Consider the following 16,619-nt stretch of genomic DNA (forward strand, 5'->3'; position numbering starts at 1 on the left):
CTTAACCTGAGTGTATGGTGAATAAGGCACTACTCTTCAGTAGGAGCAGCATATTCTTTAGAAGAATGTTATCTCCAGGACAAAAAATATCATGTTTTTCAAGGCTTTTTGTTTGTACTTAATGACAGGCAATATTTCTTTACACAGGTATGTACCTATTGGCATTATGTTCCTTGTTGGGAGCAAGATTGTGGAAATGGAAGATATTGTCCTTCTGGTGACCAGTCTGGGAAAATACATCTTCGCCTCTATCCTGGGCCACTTCATCCATGGAGGAATCATTCTGCCACTTATTTATTTTGCATCCACACGCCAAAATCCGTATCGTTTTCTCTTAGGACTTATCACACCACTTGCCACTGCTTTTGCCACTTGCTCCAGGTGGGTTTCTGTGCTTCTTTTGGGATTATATCCTGGTTATATTTGTCAATGTAAATTGGTTATATCCCAACACCAAATTGTGTTGAGTTTTAGGTGTGAATATTGTTCCTGAGGTTGCAAAAGTAGACTTCTGAGCATGGAGAATCTCACTGCTGTCAGCAGCCTGCCACACAACACATACTGATAATGAGCTGTTGAAAACAATTCCTCAAAATAATGGGACTGTAGCATGATGCTGAATTGGAAATTTTGGGGGGGAAAAGTGAAAGTATTTGCCTGCCAGCTGTTCTTTCAATTTTAAGTAAAGTAAGGGTTAGTAGTGAGGGACTTTGTCCTGGAAAGTTTAGTTCTCTAAGTTCAGAAGGATCTGGAACAAGTTTAGACTAATTTTGCAGGAGCAAAGCAGACTTATTAGCTAGTGTAAGGGGACGTAACATTATCGATTTCAAAGATCTGGCCTGATCAGCTTTTATTTGTCATAACCCAACTATCAAGCATGTCATCTACACTTTTCTCAAGGTGCAAACACCTGATCAAATATCATAACTATATAAAATCATTTCAGGTCACCTCCAAAAGCAGATGCATGTCTGTCACAGGAGCTAAAGTACATGAAGTACAAGAGGGTTTATGAATAAAACCATGTAACTTATAATGCAAGAAATAAATCCAACAGTGGTTTTTTTTTTATTAGTCTGTTCATTTGAGAAGGTACTAGTACAACATTAACAGAGATTCCTCTGTTGTGTTTATATTGGCATCTATTGGTGTATTTTTGTGGTTTGAGACTTGATCATTCCACAGCCCTGTTAGGCTACATACTGTGTTAAGTCATGAGTTCTTGCTTCTGGGAGATTAGAGTCCTTATCAGCTATTTCTGCATGGAAGCAGATTATTAAATACCACTGCTTAAGACCAACAAGGACCCTCATTGCTGTCATTACAGAGAAGGACTATAAAATGGCATCATTTTCTTGACAGTCCTGTCCACAGCATGTTAGAAACATGAAAGCGATGAGACAGTGACTTTCCATTCAGTGCACCCTGATGCTTTGTGTTTATTTTTCCTTATTCTCTGTTTCTAGCTCAGCCACTCTCCCGTCGATGATCAAGTGTATTGAGGAGAACAATGGAGTCGACAAGAGGATCAGCAGATTTATCCTTCCTATCGGGGCGACTGTAAACATGGATGGAGCTGCTATTTTTCAGTGCATGGCAGCTGTGTTTATCGCTCAACTGAACAATGTTGACCTCAACCCTGGGCAAATCTTCACAATTCTGTAAGTTGCTTGCTATCGCGACCACATCGTTCTGGGCCCCAAACACATTCAAGCCTGTGGTCTCTCTGTTAATAGCTAGCAGTTTGCATTCCACATCTCTGACCTAAAGCTTGCAAACTGCTATGAAACATAATTATAGGGTGATTAAAGGATGGAGTCTTTCAAGCTTTATAAGATTTGCCAGAATCTTGATTTAATAAAAGGTGGAACCTGGGAGGGGTAATTGAATTCTGAAACAGACTTTGAGCTCTTTAAAGCTGTTTCTCACATGAAATTCCTCTCCTTCCTTAAGCATCTCACTCCCCCACCCTCCACTCACCATTAAGCTGGGTAATTGAGGCATGCTGCTCTACGCAGAAAGCTATGCCTGATTCACCCTCTGGATGTCTTAGAAAATCCTCCTGCCAGCTCCTCAGTTCTTTATGTATCAATTTCATACTAAAGACTCTACTCCTGCTTACCTCTGCCCTTCCTACCATCGCATCGCTGTCTTCCCAGGTCAGACCCATTATCATCCCCCTCCTGACTGCTTTGCTCCATTATTCCCTCCACCACCTCAGTCCTGCCTCCTTCTCTAGGACTCTCTCCCCTCCATGCCTGCAATATTCTCCCACTTCCCATATCCTATGAAGTGTCATTCTCTTCACTTGCCTCCTCAAAAGTCCTGAAGTGAGGATCCTGCAAGGAGTTCTAGTCCCTCACTGTGCCAAGAATTCATAGCTGTATCCACCAGATGCCTCCTCGGGCCAGTTCCTGGCATTTTTTTACCCTCCCTGACAAGGTTTTATTTCCTTCCTTATTGCATTTCCCAGTATATTGTTTGTCTATTTAAGGCAGGGCTGGGGCATTATTTTCTTTGATGGTGACCAAATTAGCCTTTCAGGTACTCAGTGAATCAGGTGTTAACGCAGGCCTGAGGATTATGTAGTGATAGCCCAAGGAAAACTCAATTGTAGACTGCACGTGAAAAGGTGTGTGGTCCATGTCTATAGCACATGCACCACAGGTTTCCAGCTCCTGATTTAGGGTCTGTGTTTGAATGCAAACGAGACACAGAGAAGGGACAGTACCCTGCATGGCAAGGTTTACCTTTATACATTTGGGGCCAGGAGATGTAATGTACTCAGCATATTTGAACTGATACATGACTTGGAAATGGATATATTAGTAAGGCAGCAGGATATAGTTGTGTTGGGTTTTTTTCTGAAAAGGCAATCATGGTATTAAACACAGAGCCATTGCCTTGGTAGCTGCTATGGATGCCTGCTGAGCAACTGTGCTCTGTACTCTTTACTTTGTATCAGCAGGCAGGAAGGGGTTTGCCTGGGAAGCAAATGATCTGTGTCCCATGCTGTAGAGTTTGTTTACAGTTCCCATAGTGGGGAAATGTCTGACGTAAGTGTAGAAGAGGAGTGCTGCAGAGCTCGTGCTAACCAGGTACGCAAATTGATTTGCAGTGTGACAGCTACCGCATCCAGTGTGGGTGCAGCTGGGGTCCCAGCCGGAGGAGTCCTCACCATCGCTATCATCTTGGAGGCCATTGGACTTCCAACCAACGATCTGTCCTTGATATTAGCGGTGGACTGGATTGTGTAAGTACTTTAGGCCACACATAGCTGTTGTTGCATGGCATGTAGCGTGTTCAGCTGGAAACATGGGGCAGGGTAGTCAAAGTGGCGCAGTATAAAATAAAACCCTACAAGCTATGGCTGTCTGCAGGACAGGTAACTCTTGAGAGATAATGGAAAAGGTGGTCCCTTCTCAATTAAAGCAGGTAGTATGCTAAAATCCCTCATCAGCTTTTTTACTCAGCCTTTATTGAAATGTATTTCTTTCTGGCTTCAGGTCCCTTTAGAAGGATTGTTAAAAGTTTGTTCAAGAGGGTGTTGATACTGCTGGAAATTAGTTGGATGGTAGGAGGGAAGGGGGGAAAAAGGAAATTGAGCCTGAATAGTGGTGGAAAGCTTTCTTGGTCACATATGTGAAGCAGTTTCCATCAGAAGCTGTTGACAGCTATTGTTTGAACTATTTTTGTAGTTCAAGACTGGTCAAAGCACCAACGCAAGTGTCACAGAGAGGTGCTGTCCATTGGCAGGGCAGGGACACAGAGGGTTTGTGGCACTCATCACAACTGTGGCCAGTGTCATGGCTGGAACATGCTGCTGGGAGTCACAAGTTTAGTACAGAGTATTACCACCTTTCCTTTCCATCTCGTGGGAAAGAGCTAAAAGGTCAGGCCTTTGCTCAACTCCTCCTCTTCTTTTCCCCTCCTTGAAAATGAGAGATTATCTCCTTGCCCAGCTCTGTTTGGAAGAGCTTATCTCACCACTTAGCATAGTTATGTCCTTGTTAAGGCCTAAATTTACGTTCTGTAGTACCTAAATTAGATTAAGGAAAGCCTAGAAATTTTTTTTTGCTCTAAGTATTGGGGACCCAGCCACAAGTGCATGATAAGTATAAATGCCACATGCAGGTGATCTCTTGTAGCTTTGATGAGCCTCGTGGAAAAGGGTGTCTCTGCTTTTCCTTGAACAAGCATCTAAGCACTCATGAACTACAGCATGCTTAGAGTTTAAATGCTAGTGAAGTAAGCATGATCTGATAATTTAAAAGTATAATCTGCTTTCAAGCCATCTGGTTAAAGCTGGGTAGTGGGCTGAAATCACTGGTCAGTATGGGTCAAGCGATCTGAATCCCATTGGGTTTCTTTTCCAGTTGACGGGTTTCTGGGCATTTCCTGGTTTAGACTGTACATAATCCCTCTGCATTGCTTTTTGGAAACACCAGCCTCTCTGTATAGATGGTGTACTTCCACAGCAGATGTGGAAATTAGGATGCCCAAAGACAGTCTTGAATTCTGGAGGCTGGGGAAGAAGGCAGCTGTATTATTTCCTTCCCTTCCCACACCACATGTGTCTGTGGAGCATAATCTTATTCCTGTGGCTTCATTAGGGCCATTGAACTCTTTCTTGCTTGTCACCCCTTGGGGATCATCCCCCTTCAAAGGACAGGAGAGACAGGCAAAGCAGTGGCTAAGCCCTTTGTATCCCATCTTCCTAAGGTATTACAGTAGCAGCTGTGTGTTCCACAAGCTGTACTTGCAAGTGCTTGGAGGCAAGTGTGAAAAGCTTGGTCTTCCTTTCACTCCGGGCTGCCCTCAGCCTGTGTCGTGCTGGCTGTCTTCATTTCAAAATATGTAGCATCCCTCTGTGGTCAACACTGTTGTTCTAATCAAGGAACTCAGCCTTGTGGTAACAAAAGGGGGAAGGAAGGAGGGAAGAGTCCCATGTCTTGTTTTAATGTCAGCCGTTTAATTACCAGAGAGAACCACAGTGGCAAGTTGAGCACATGTTGAAGTTAGGCTGCAGAATGACTAACAGAAGTCTTAAAAGGCATGTGAAGAATTTCTTCTTTATGACCTATAAATCTCCATTAGACCCTGGGACACAGTAGTTTTGTGCTGTAGGACCAAAGGTTAGGACAGGTGCTACTAGCAAAAAATCCAGAGAGCACAGTCACTCTGCCTGCTTTTGGAAGGACCCCTTAAGTAGGTGTTTGGGTTAAGGTATGAGAAAAATGCTAGCCTGGGGAAGGGCAAGAGGATGGAGGTGGGCTGGGAAAAGAAGGATGCCTGAGAAAGAGTAGTACCATTGCTGCAGCCCACTGAGAGACCAGAATCAGTCAATAGTAATGGTTGGGCTGACCTTAAACCGGCTGCAGTGCACATTTTTAGTTCTGAAATGGTGATGATACTTCTGTGGAAAATATCTATGGTAATAACACCTCCCTTGTCTAGTTCCACTGGTGTTAGTGGATCAGCAGGGGTGAATCAGCTCCCCTTATTGTGTTGTAACTCTCTTAAGCTAAAAGCCTGCTGCTTTGTTTTTTGTTTCTTATCTTAACCAGGGACCGAACCACCACAGTTGTGAATGTGGAAGGGGATGCCCTAGGAGCAGGCATCCTTAATTACCTGAATGAAAAAGAAAAGAAAGACAAAGAGCAGGAGCTGAAGGAAGTCAAAGTAGAAGCAATTGCTAACAACAAGTCTGAAGGGGAAACATCGCCTTTGGTAACCCACAAAAAACAAGTCTCCAACACAACCAGTACAGCAGACCCTGAATCCAAGGAATCAGTACTGTGAACTAGAGGCCATTCATCAACACACGTCCTAGAGGTGGACCGGGGACTTGTTAACGCAAACCTAGACATTTGCAGTGCTAACAAGGGCTGGATGGCTCTTGAAAGTTTTCCGTTCCAGTCTGTTTTGAAATACGCTGGCCTGGGGCAGGGGAGGGAGGTGGGGTGGGCAGAGAAGGGGTGTTGAGAAAGAACACTCACTTTATAGTAGCATTTTAATAATTCATATATATACATGCTTATGTGTTGCACGTGCACACACATATACATGTATGTGAAAACAATGCCATTGAGACTTCTGGTTTAACAGGACTTCTGTTAGTAAAGGTTCATATGGGTTGGAGACGAGGAAGTAGACAAACCCAGTATGTACGTATTGTAGGGAAAAGTTAGTAAGCTTATTGTGCTGCTGTTCAAACGGACATGCAGTCTAGAAACTCCAGAGTGGGTGAAAATGTTGCTTAAATTTAATTTCTGTCCTGGAAACACTTACTGACAATTACAGACACGATATATGAAGCAACATTTTTCTCCCACTCCCCTTCCTCTCCTGTTCTCTGATCCCTTACAAACGTTAAATATATCCTGAAAACTAGCTTTTTCTTTTTTTTTTAATTTTTTGTTTCATATCTCAATTAATAGATTATAGGTGTCCACCCCTTGTTGCATTCCCCCACTACACTGCAGCTCATAGCAGCTTTCCTACCTTTTGGTGAGTAACTCCCAAACTTTGGGACCAAACATAGAACATCTTTGTGCAGATCAAAGACTGGTTTTCTTCTTTCTTCTAACCAAGCTGTTAAGGAAAAAATCCAGAGGAAACACAAATTTTGTTAAAGTAATCCCTTTGGGGCTGAAAAAAATGTAGTGTCTGTTCCAGCATAAATACATCTGAAAGAGGCTTGCCTGTGACAACATCAAGAAATCAAGAAGTCAGTTCCCTTCATGAAAACACGCATGCTCCTTTGCTAGCATGCCATGTCCTGCTCATGTTTGTTTAATGGGTCAGTCCAAACAAGTTAAGTCATATCCCTCTTCCAGCAAAAGTGAACAGGGGAAGAAAAAATCTGAACACACATCATGTGGGAACTGACGGCAGGCAAGTCTGAGTGTTGATTTGAAAGGGGAAGAGAAGAGTTGAGTTTATAACCCCGTGTAGTTCAGTGATCTCTGGGTGTTGGGACAGCTGCATACCTGTTCCTGCTAGGAGTTTGGTCCTACTATAAACGTCCTTCTGGCAGCAGCTTACATTTAGTAATTCTTGGTGGTGCTGGGCCTGGGTAATGCTTACTGACAGATGGTAACCTTTGCTTGAGGCTGAGCCAAATGCTTCTGGATTCTGACTCTACCTTTCTTCCTTTACAACATACTTCCTGAATTTGCACCCCAAACCTGAACAAAGTCCGACAAACTCATTGCAAAGATCCTGTTGACTTATCTTGGCTTTTTGGACAGCAAATAATTACAAAATTATGGCTGTGCATATGCCAAGATTTGCCTGGACTTGTGACGCTTTCCCTTGGCTACTTTAGCAAGATGATTGCATATGGTCAGTCTCCACACTTTTAATTCAGCAATATATATTTACACTTAGCTTTGATATAAAGTAATGCTAAGTCTCCCTTTTTCTTTCTCCTCTCTTGCTTCAGAGGAAGCTATCTTGGAAAGATATCCAGTTGCTGATGTGTATGTTCATGACACTAGGAAGTGGCAGCTCCAATTTCATAGCAGCAGCAGCCTTCATTTGCAAAGCATCCTTCCTGGTGAAGGGACACAATGAGTTTTGCAAAAAGATGCTCAGAATGAGATGTGGCTACCTCTGAGGGAAAACACAGTGAGTGCGTCATTACTGGCTGTTTAACCGTGTGCAGCAGAGCTATGCAAACAATCAAAGTAGGAAAGCATTAGTCAGCCCACTGAGAAACTGCAGGTGGAGTTTCTTTTTAACCAGTTTATTTATAACCGTGTCCACAAAATTTGGTCATTCCTTGGCTTGTCTTCAAAATGGAAGGAGACAAACACAATTCTCTAGGGACATCCTTTGCCCTGTATTTATTATTTCATTTTTAGCAGATCAAGACCCACTGAAGCTTTGCGTTTCCTCCCATTAGAATCATCCCAACTCCTTTCAACTCAGGAAGCCAAAAGCGCACTTTGTAGCTGACAATGAAAGTCAACAAATAAGAGTTGTTTTGAAAAATGTTAGAGGTTTGAAAAAATGGTTCTCAACAAAAACTTTTTTCTTTTTTTAAACAAGTGTAAGTATTTCTTTGGAAAATCTGAATGCACCAGAACCCCAAATACTTTGATTTTGAAGCAGTTATATGGATGTCTCAAGGAAGCTGAAAATCATGACTGTTCCCTGTGGGCTGGGTTCTGTAGTTGCATTTTATCCTCCATCAGACATTTGGCCCCCCTGGTGCTCTTCTTCACCATGACACATGCAGCTGGGATCAGGACATGAGAGCAGGCAGCATTCAAATGACAATTCCTGTGAACCATCACAGCAACCACAGGTTAAAGTACTCACCTGGGCAAGTCCAAAGGCTGGGCTTCCTTGCAGGCAGCACCTTGCCATTGCTGTATTGATCTTTCTTCCCTGTGGTGCTGCAGCTTAAATGCACCTTGTCCTTGTAGCAGCATGCCATAGGCTGTGGCACATTCTTTCTGACAGTAGATCCGAGGAAATCATAGAATCATAGAGTGGTTTGGGTTGGAAGGCACCTTAAAAGATCATCTAGTTCCAACCCCCCTGCCATGGGCAGGGATACCTTCCACTAGACCAGGTTGCTCAAAGCCCCATCCAATGTGGCCTTGAACACTTCCAGGGATGGGGCATCCACAACCTCTCTGGGCAACCTGTTCCAGTGTCTCACCACCCTCACAGTAAAGAATTCCTTCCTAATACCTAATCTAAATCTACCCTCTTTCAGTTTAAAACTGTTACCCCTTGTCCTATCACTACACTCCCTGTTAAAGCATCCCCCCAAACTTTCCTGTAGGCCCCCTTTAGGTACTGGAAGACTGCTATAAAGTCTCCCCAGAGCCTTCTCTTCTCCAGGCTGAACAGCCCCAACTCTCTCAGCCTGTCTTCATAGGAGAGGTGCTCCAGCCCCCTGATCATCTTCATGGCCCCCCTCTGGACCTGCTCGAGCAGATCCATGTCTTTCTTATGTTGGGGGCCCCAGAGCTGAACACAGTACCCAAGGTGGGGTCTCATGAGAGTGGAGTAGAGGGGCAGAAACGCCTCCTTCGACCTGCTGGTCACATTTCTTTTGATGCAGCCCAGAATGCAACTGGCTTTCTGGGCTGTGAGTGCCCATTGCTGGCTCATGTTCAGTTTTTCATCCACTAATTCCCCCAAGTCCTTCTCCTCAGGCCTGCTCTCAATCCACTCATCACCCAGCCTGTATTTGTGCTTGGGATTGCCCTGACCTACGTGCAGGACCTTGCACTTGGCCTTGTTGAACTTCATGAAGTTCGCATGGGCCCACCTCTCAAGACTGTCAAGGTCCCTGTGGATGGCATCCCTTCCCTCCAGGAAATGGTAAATTAAAGCCAATACTTCAGAGTCTTCTTACTATTTTCCAATAGCAATGCAGAAGCTCAAAGTCTTTGCTAAAGAACTCCTCTCCCAGTCCCCACTAGTGGATTGCCACATTTTGCATCAATGTGAATGTCTAGTCCCATATAAAGCTTGTTAGAGCAGTCAAATTTAAGGTGGTCAAATCATTTTCATAGCAGGAATTTAACCAAGGAAATCTAACACTCCCTCTCCTGGAAACAGGTGCCATAGGGTTTATATGAACCATGAGTATTTGGGTCTTAAGCTGCCAGAAATCTGTAATCTTACAGAAACCCTACTTTAGACTTGCAAAGGTGCCAGTTCTTTTGTTGTTCATGCACAGCAAGAGGGATCCCAGAGTTTTCCATGGAAGGAGGAATGCTGGGTAACTACTGCTTGTCAGAACATCTTCTTCATCTTTTCTCTATCATCTGTGTCAGAAATGACATTTCTTGTTTTTCTATGATGTTCCCATTCCTCACAGTGGCCATGCCACATCTTCTAGGGCTTTGCACCTGGATTCAGATTTTTTTCTTAAGGTACAAATGTAAAAGATCCAATATTACGCTCTCTCAGACTGTAAAAAAATTTGGCACATTCCAACAACTGCCCTTTTAACAATGTGAATCCTGATCGAAAGCCCGATGAGATAGAAGACTTGCGATTTGCTTCAAGTGGTCAAGGTCTTCAGGTAAGGCTACTGGGAGAAAAATGAAAGGGCTGTTGGAGGGTGTGCATTTTAGATGCTGTCCTTGACCTTCAGTGCAATGTGTTACACTGGGAGTTTCCTATTTCAAGTCGCTGTGCAGCCTCACTCCAAGAGGCTGTGAGCTGAGAAGGTGCTCAGCAGCAGTGCAGGTGCAGCTGGTAGTACCTGCTCTGCTCTCACCCAGGCACTCCATGAATCTGCTGCTGGTGCAGTACTTAACTCCAGTGTTTCTTGAGTGGACATATGTTTCTGTTCTCCCAACATGACTGTAAACTGGAAACCTTTAGTCAGTTGCTTTTTCTTTCAACAGGAAATAAATTCTATCTAGAAAACACTGTTTTTCTTTTTGGTTTTAGTCTTTTTTTGAAGGTACAAATTATCTTCTTAAGAAACCAGGCTACAAATAGCTCATGTCCTACCCTCTAGTACCGCGATTGCTTTTTGGGAGAAAGATATGGGAATATGGAAGAGAAGAGTCTGCAAGCCTTTGGCATATGCAACCGTGTTTTGTCTCTGATGCCATTTATTCTTCCACTTTTACCTTTTCTTTTTTCAGTGAAGTTTCTTTGACTGTTTTGGACCATCTTTTATTTCTTCTTCTCCAGGATTGGCTTTCCACTCCATGCTTTATCCATCACTGCCTGATCTCACCCCATTTCCTGGAATGCCCTGTGCTGTTTTTATGTATCAGTGGCTCAGGTATAAATGGGAGAGTGCTCCAGCTGGTCACTGGGAAAGTAGCTTGCATTCTGCTTTGCTCATGTCCTTAACTCACCAGAGGTTTGTGAGACAGTAATTTAAAGAGTTGCTCTGAGTGTGCAGAGCATTATCTGTCTGTCATCCTGAGAAAGGTGCTTATTCTGTGCTGTGAGATGTGGCTATGGATGCCTGAAAAGCTGTAGTGAGCGATGAAGGATGCCAGCACTTGGCTGCTATTAGGATATTTTCAGTAAAGGCCCATTATTCCCAGTAACTGAGCTTTATCTCGGCTGGTGTGTTGATCATTGCACTACAAGATTCAGTAATTGCAAAGGACTTTAAACCCTTCTGGGGATGTCTCTTGCAGTCAGGGTGGGTTTTGTGTTGAGAACAGACTAGGGCCAAACCCAGGTCTTCCCTTGCAGGGATGTGACAAACAGGACTGTGTGCTTTGGATATAACAGAAATGTGGAGTCAACCAAAGTACCAAATGAGTTGGTGAAACAACTTCTGCTTTGTCTTTTCTGGGCAGCCCTGTTACTGCCTGTAGAGGCAATGCCCTGAGCTGGAGGTGGTGAGAGGTTGAGGGGACAGTATGAGGGCAGTAAGTGCTTGCTCTGTTCCTATACTCTTCCCTAGGCATTTGCTGTGGCCAGTGCCAGAGATGCACATGACGTAGTGTCACCATTCTTAGACTTATTTTCCTGTGCTTCCTCCATATTTTACAGCAGGAATAATAAAAACGGAGGCATTTAGGCAGTTCCTCTTTCAGTCAAGTCAAGTGGCAGCTCATAATCACTCACTGTGATGGACTCACAGACCTGCCTGTAATGACTGATCCTGTGACTGATGAACAGCATCAAATTAGGCAGGTTACATAAATTCTCTGCCTGTGCTTCCTTTTCTGTAAATTAAGTTTACAGCTGCTTACCACAGGCAATAGCGTGGAGGATAGTAAGTCACAGTGTTTGGAAAGCACTCTTAAGACATAGAGCATTAAATCTTAAGTAATTATGAACTTTTCAAAAATCTGAAAGGAATCAAATAGTTAAAGTATGCATCATGAAGTCAGAGTTGCATTTTTGTAGAGTATGAATGACTGTGTGATGGAAATGAGATCCAGTGTATGCATTTGCTGGACTAACTCAGGGGAAGCGGAGGAGCTAGTGCCAGTGTGAGTTGCATTTCAAAAAGTGGATGTGATTTAGTCAAGGGAGACACAGTGCACTGTTACATCTGCCTCCTTCCGTGTCCACCTGGCATGCCATGAAAGCTTAGGTTCAGGTAAATGAACGGACTTCACCATGGATTCAACGTCTAAATTAGGAGTCTTGACAGCTTAGTTTCTGTCTCATTGCAATGGAAGAAAGAGCTTTTCAGCTAAAAGAACAAGTTGTCTTGTTGGCAGTATGGGTGAAAAAGGTGGAGAAAAAGAAGGAAGAGCTGGAGGGTTGCAGAGGGAGCATCACAGAAGACAAGGTAAGCAAGTGGGTAAAGCTAAGACCTGAAGGAAGTATCTTTTCCTTGGTGTTTTGATACAGATAGCATCAAAAGACTGCAGGCATTTGTCCAGCGTGTAGCAGAGACCAATGCAAATCCCTGCCCGCTGACTGGCCAGGATTTGCAGGGAGAGGCAGATGCCAAGTGCTGATGTTTCTGAAGCCCATTGTCACTGAGCAACAATGAAGCATGCAGTGTGCCAGCATGGAGCTCTGATAAGCTGGTCCTGGCTCCTAGCCATGACCACAGAGAAATAACAGTACAGTTCTGGATCAGGGATTGACCCACATTCCTCCTTGCAGGATAGCTAGGACAAATGCTCCTTAGATAAATGCATGATAGCCGTTATTCTCTGAGGACAAAGAAGACCTTGTTATCTATGCGAGCATGTTGATGAAAGCCATGTTCACTTGCTGCTTCAGTTTCAGGGAGGAGGGAAAAGGGTATGACAAATGATCTGAAACTTTTTCCAGACATTGGGCAACACGTTGAGACAGTTGCCACTGAATATTTTAAGTCTGACAAGAAGTGATCGAGAGCCTTATTTGGCTTCTGTAGCTCTCTGTCTTGACATCTGAGCACCGGCTTGGGGAGTTAATGTTAACACAGTATTCATTCTCCGCATGGGGTCTTTGCAGACATTTGTGACCAGCCCGCACCATTTCACAGCTGCAGAAGTGAATGCATGCAGAAAAAGGTGAAAGAATGCTTTCTCGAGTCACGCAAAGAGTTGCCAAGCAGGCTAGGAGCAGATCTTGAATCCTGAAGCCAAGTTCATTGTTAGCTAACAACTATCACTTCCCTAAAAAAATTATCATCTGGGGGTTTATAAATATATTTGAGTATTGATACCATAGTAGTAATAGTATGTTACTGCAGGATGATCACTTCTCTTTTTGGAGGAATGGAAGGGGAGAAGTGTAGATGTAGGAAAGTTATCTTCCCTCTAGGATGGATTTTTTTAATAGAAAAGGAAAAAGGAAATCTCTTTCATTCAAGAGTTCATGGTGTGGTTACTTACTAAATTCTATCTCAGTGTCAGCAGATATATCCTCAAGAGCTATGAAATCTCATTTGGCTTTAACCATTCATCTCACTGCCAGCAGGAGGTGAGGACTGTGGTCATTCGAGCAGGCCAACTGCTCTTACTTGGAAGTCCTGCTCAAGAAACATTTATACTTGTCTTTCTCAAGGCCACAGATGCTGTTTGCAAGGCAAGCAGGCCTACCGACAGGGACCAGTGTGAGGAAATTAATTTTGAGTCAACCCTGTTGTAATATGGTGTGGTTTTAAGCCACAGAGACCAAGAAATTTGGTATTTAGATGTTCCTTAGGATAGCTTTCGCTTGCTCCTTCTGGTAACAACACTGAGAAAGTAATACCCTTGCTTTGCAAGCATGTATTTAAGTAACCGAAGCTAAACTGCATATGGCATGTCAGTGCAAGTTAAGTTAATTGCAGTTACATGTTGCAGAAAGAAATTACCAAGGGAAATCTTCTCTGAAGGAAACTGTTTACACATGCCTGAATTCCCCTGGATTACATTCCCACAGAAAGAATTGTACTTAACCATAAAAAATACTCCAGATATTAACTGGTTTGGATTGTAGCTTTTTTAAGAACCAGAAAGAATGTCACAAAATGGACAGGCTACGGCCTTCAGTGGTGTGTATTAATGTAATTTCCTGAGCTTTCAGTGGCCTGTGGACTTCTGATGGAGATGATACCTCCTCCTTAGCAGCATAGGGGTTTGGTCTGGTCCTCTTAAGACGATCGTGTTCATTAAAGCAGCAGTAATGGAAGATTTTTAAAACTTGTTGGCTATAACTAGAGGCATTTTACGTGCTTACAGTATTCTTATGACATGGTGCCTCCCACAAGAAAAATGTGTTTTCTAGATGGTCAGTGTTGATGGAGAAGCTTCCTAATTTTTTGATCGGTTTTCCTTCTCTGTATCTCTCTTGCAGAGTGTGCTGTGGTCCTTGGAGTCTCCCCAGACCCCATCAGGACCAGGCTCCTATGGTACATAGGCTAAACTTAAAGATATTCTAGTCCCATGTGAGGACACAGACTGTCTCACATTCTGTTATGAGGGGATGAAGATGTAGCTTCAACTTTGAAGGAGGGGCTGGGCTGAAGAAAACCTTTCTTCATTAAGGCAATACCTTAATGACATTTTACACTTAAGTCAAATAATTGTGACCAAGCTAGCCCAGCCCTGGCTGCCTCCCTGCTCTGCCCCACAATAGATGCTCTGTTGACATCACTTCCCTGTAATGTCTAGTGTGGAGGTAATGTGTTTGCCATCCCTGAATATTCCAATCTTTTAAAAATATAGTCTTATTTAGACTTTTTCTGTTACTACCCTGGCTACACTTTTGTAAGGTCATCCACAAAGCATGTGCTGTATGGGATGGAGACCATGCGCAGCACTACTAATAGCTGAGCATACCTCTGCTAATGGGAGATGAGCCTTTTTTCCTGAATTGCTTCTTGGTTATAGCAAACTGAGACTGACTCACTCATGCTTTGTGAGGGTGAAGATATTGATTAGATTTTGATTAATCCCTTTAGATTCAGGGACAGCAGGACCACCCCTAAGACACAAGGAGTCTCCTTCTGCAGCAGAGGTATGCAATCTGCCTTATTATCCTTAAAGGTGCCTTGTCCTGCTTCCCTTCAGGACAAATTCCAAGTTGCTGTTTGGCTTTTGAATATAACTATGCACCAAAGGTGAGAGACTCCATTATCCCTGGAGACAGGAGGGAGAACATGATGTCCTGGTGTGGGACAAGGAAAGTGAGTTTCTTTTCTTTATCCTGTAAGGTCTCTGTCAGCAATCCTGCCTCTGATGTGTGTATGCGTGTGTGTGCTTTTAATTCTACATGAGCACAAATTGCTCTAATTAGGAGGGAGGATTCTTGTATTTTTATATGCTAAGCCATTTGATTAATTACTTTAATAAAATGACAGACAGATGAACTCTGAAATTCACTGCCATCTGCTCCAGTACAATCCAGTATCACTGATACAAAGGTATCTGCCTTCAGATAAAACCTAGTGCTTAGAGTAACCACTCTGTTAAGTAAGTACTTGTGCCATGTGGTTGTGTTGATCCTTGTGAACATCTGTAACTGTTCCTCTTTTAAAGCTATGGGTTTGATCCATGTGACTCTGTATCAGCCTTTTTGTTATCTACTAAGAACAGATGTACATGCACATATGCAAAAAAAAGACCATATTGCTGTGTCTGGGGGTGTGTGACCCTGGGGTAGCTATTACAGATGTTTGTTGTGTTGTGTACCCTTTGGCGTAAAAACTCTCCATGCCTGCCTGGGGAGAAAACAGTCCTGTGGCTCAGGTTGAGATGGTTTGTTGTATTAGGAGGGTGACACAATAGGATGCTCTCTCTCTTTTTCCCTTCTCTCATGGAAATGTATATTTGTTCTCTCTTTGTGTAGCTTCTCAATCTGAAATAAAAATCACCCCAAATAGAATTCATGTTTCCATCTTTGTTTTGAGAATACCTAGCCTTTTAGCTGGATCAACCTTGCATAGGCAACTGGGCATCTTGGGGAACCAGGCTCTGGGGCCCTGTCTCCCAAGCAAACTCTCTGTGACTCCTTTGGAAATGCCCCTGAATGAGAACTGTGTAACTTGGTATTCAGGTCCACTTTCCCAGACCATGCCCTTTGCCGGTCACTTTGTCACTGATTATCAGCATATCACTCCATTTAACCCCTTCTCCTGGAGCCCAGGGCAAGCCTATGCAGGGTAGAATTTCTCCAAGCCCTCTGCACAGGTAGTCAGCTCTAAAGGGGCTTTGGGAGGGCCCAGATTAGTAGGTGTTTTTTATTGATGTGTGAGATCGTGGAGTAGAAGGGCTGACAGACAGACCTGCTGCCTATTCTGCCAAGCAAACAGACTTTATTCCCTGGAGGAGGATTGAGGAGTGGGAGAAATCATCTAGCAAATCCTTTGCAGTAGGCAACCAGACTGGTAAATTCAGGGTAATTTTGCATTTGACACATGCGTTCAGTCTCAGCAGTGTGCTAGTTCCAGAATCGAGGGCCTGGGTTTGCTATCAAACTTTTCCATTAAAAGCTCCTACACCTCTGTAGGGTAGATTTTATCCTGAGATGCACAATGCAGAACATAACAAATCCTGAAAAAAAATCTACTATGTAAGTGTAGTTTGGTTAGTTTCAAGCATTAAATTCTAGTCCCAGAACTAATAAACATGGGTGCAAAATTTGCAAGAATTGCAAGCACCAGAAGAAAGAAATATAATTTGAAGGACCTGCCCATTTATGACTTACAAATTGTGACTGGTATTGTGTCTTGGTAC

General features: G+C 43.3%; 1 protein-coding gene across 3 annotated transcripts in view; it reads left to right on the top strand.

Annotated features, from left to right (window-relative positions):
- The window catches only part of SLC1A4 (solute carrier family 1 member 4), a 37,591-nt gene extending 21,823 nt beyond the window's left edge, over nucleotides 1–15,768 (top strand). The window contains exons 5-9 of one of the 3 annotated variants that reach the window (XR_011325443.1): nucleotides 148–381; nucleotides 1,467–1,661; nucleotides 3,119–3,253; nucleotides 5,568–12,758; nucleotides 12,798–15,768. Coding sequence is in view for 1 of the 3 variants with exons in the window: in XM_069787496.1 (XP_069643597.1) it covers nucleotides 148–381; nucleotides 1,467–1,661; nucleotides 3,119–3,253; nucleotides 5,568–5,802 (799 nt within the window). In the remaining 2 variants the exon portion in view is untranslated. Of the gene's footprint in view, nucleotides 1–147; nucleotides 382–1,466; nucleotides 1,662–3,118; nucleotides 3,254–5,567 lie in introns of all 3 variants that reach the window. The other 2 variants (XR_011325442.1, XM_069787496.1) reach the window with 2 other exon arrangements.
- The last annotated feature ends 851 nt before the right edge of the window (nucleotides 15,769–16,619 follow it).

The sequence above is a fragment of the Haliaeetus albicilla genome, chromosome 7 (genome assembly GCF_947461875.1).
Source record: "Haliaeetus albicilla chromosome 7, bHalAlb1.1, whole genome shotgun sequence".
Lineage (NCBI taxonomy): Eukaryota > Metazoa > Chordata > Aves > Accipitriformes > Accipitridae > Haliaeetus > Haliaeetus albicilla.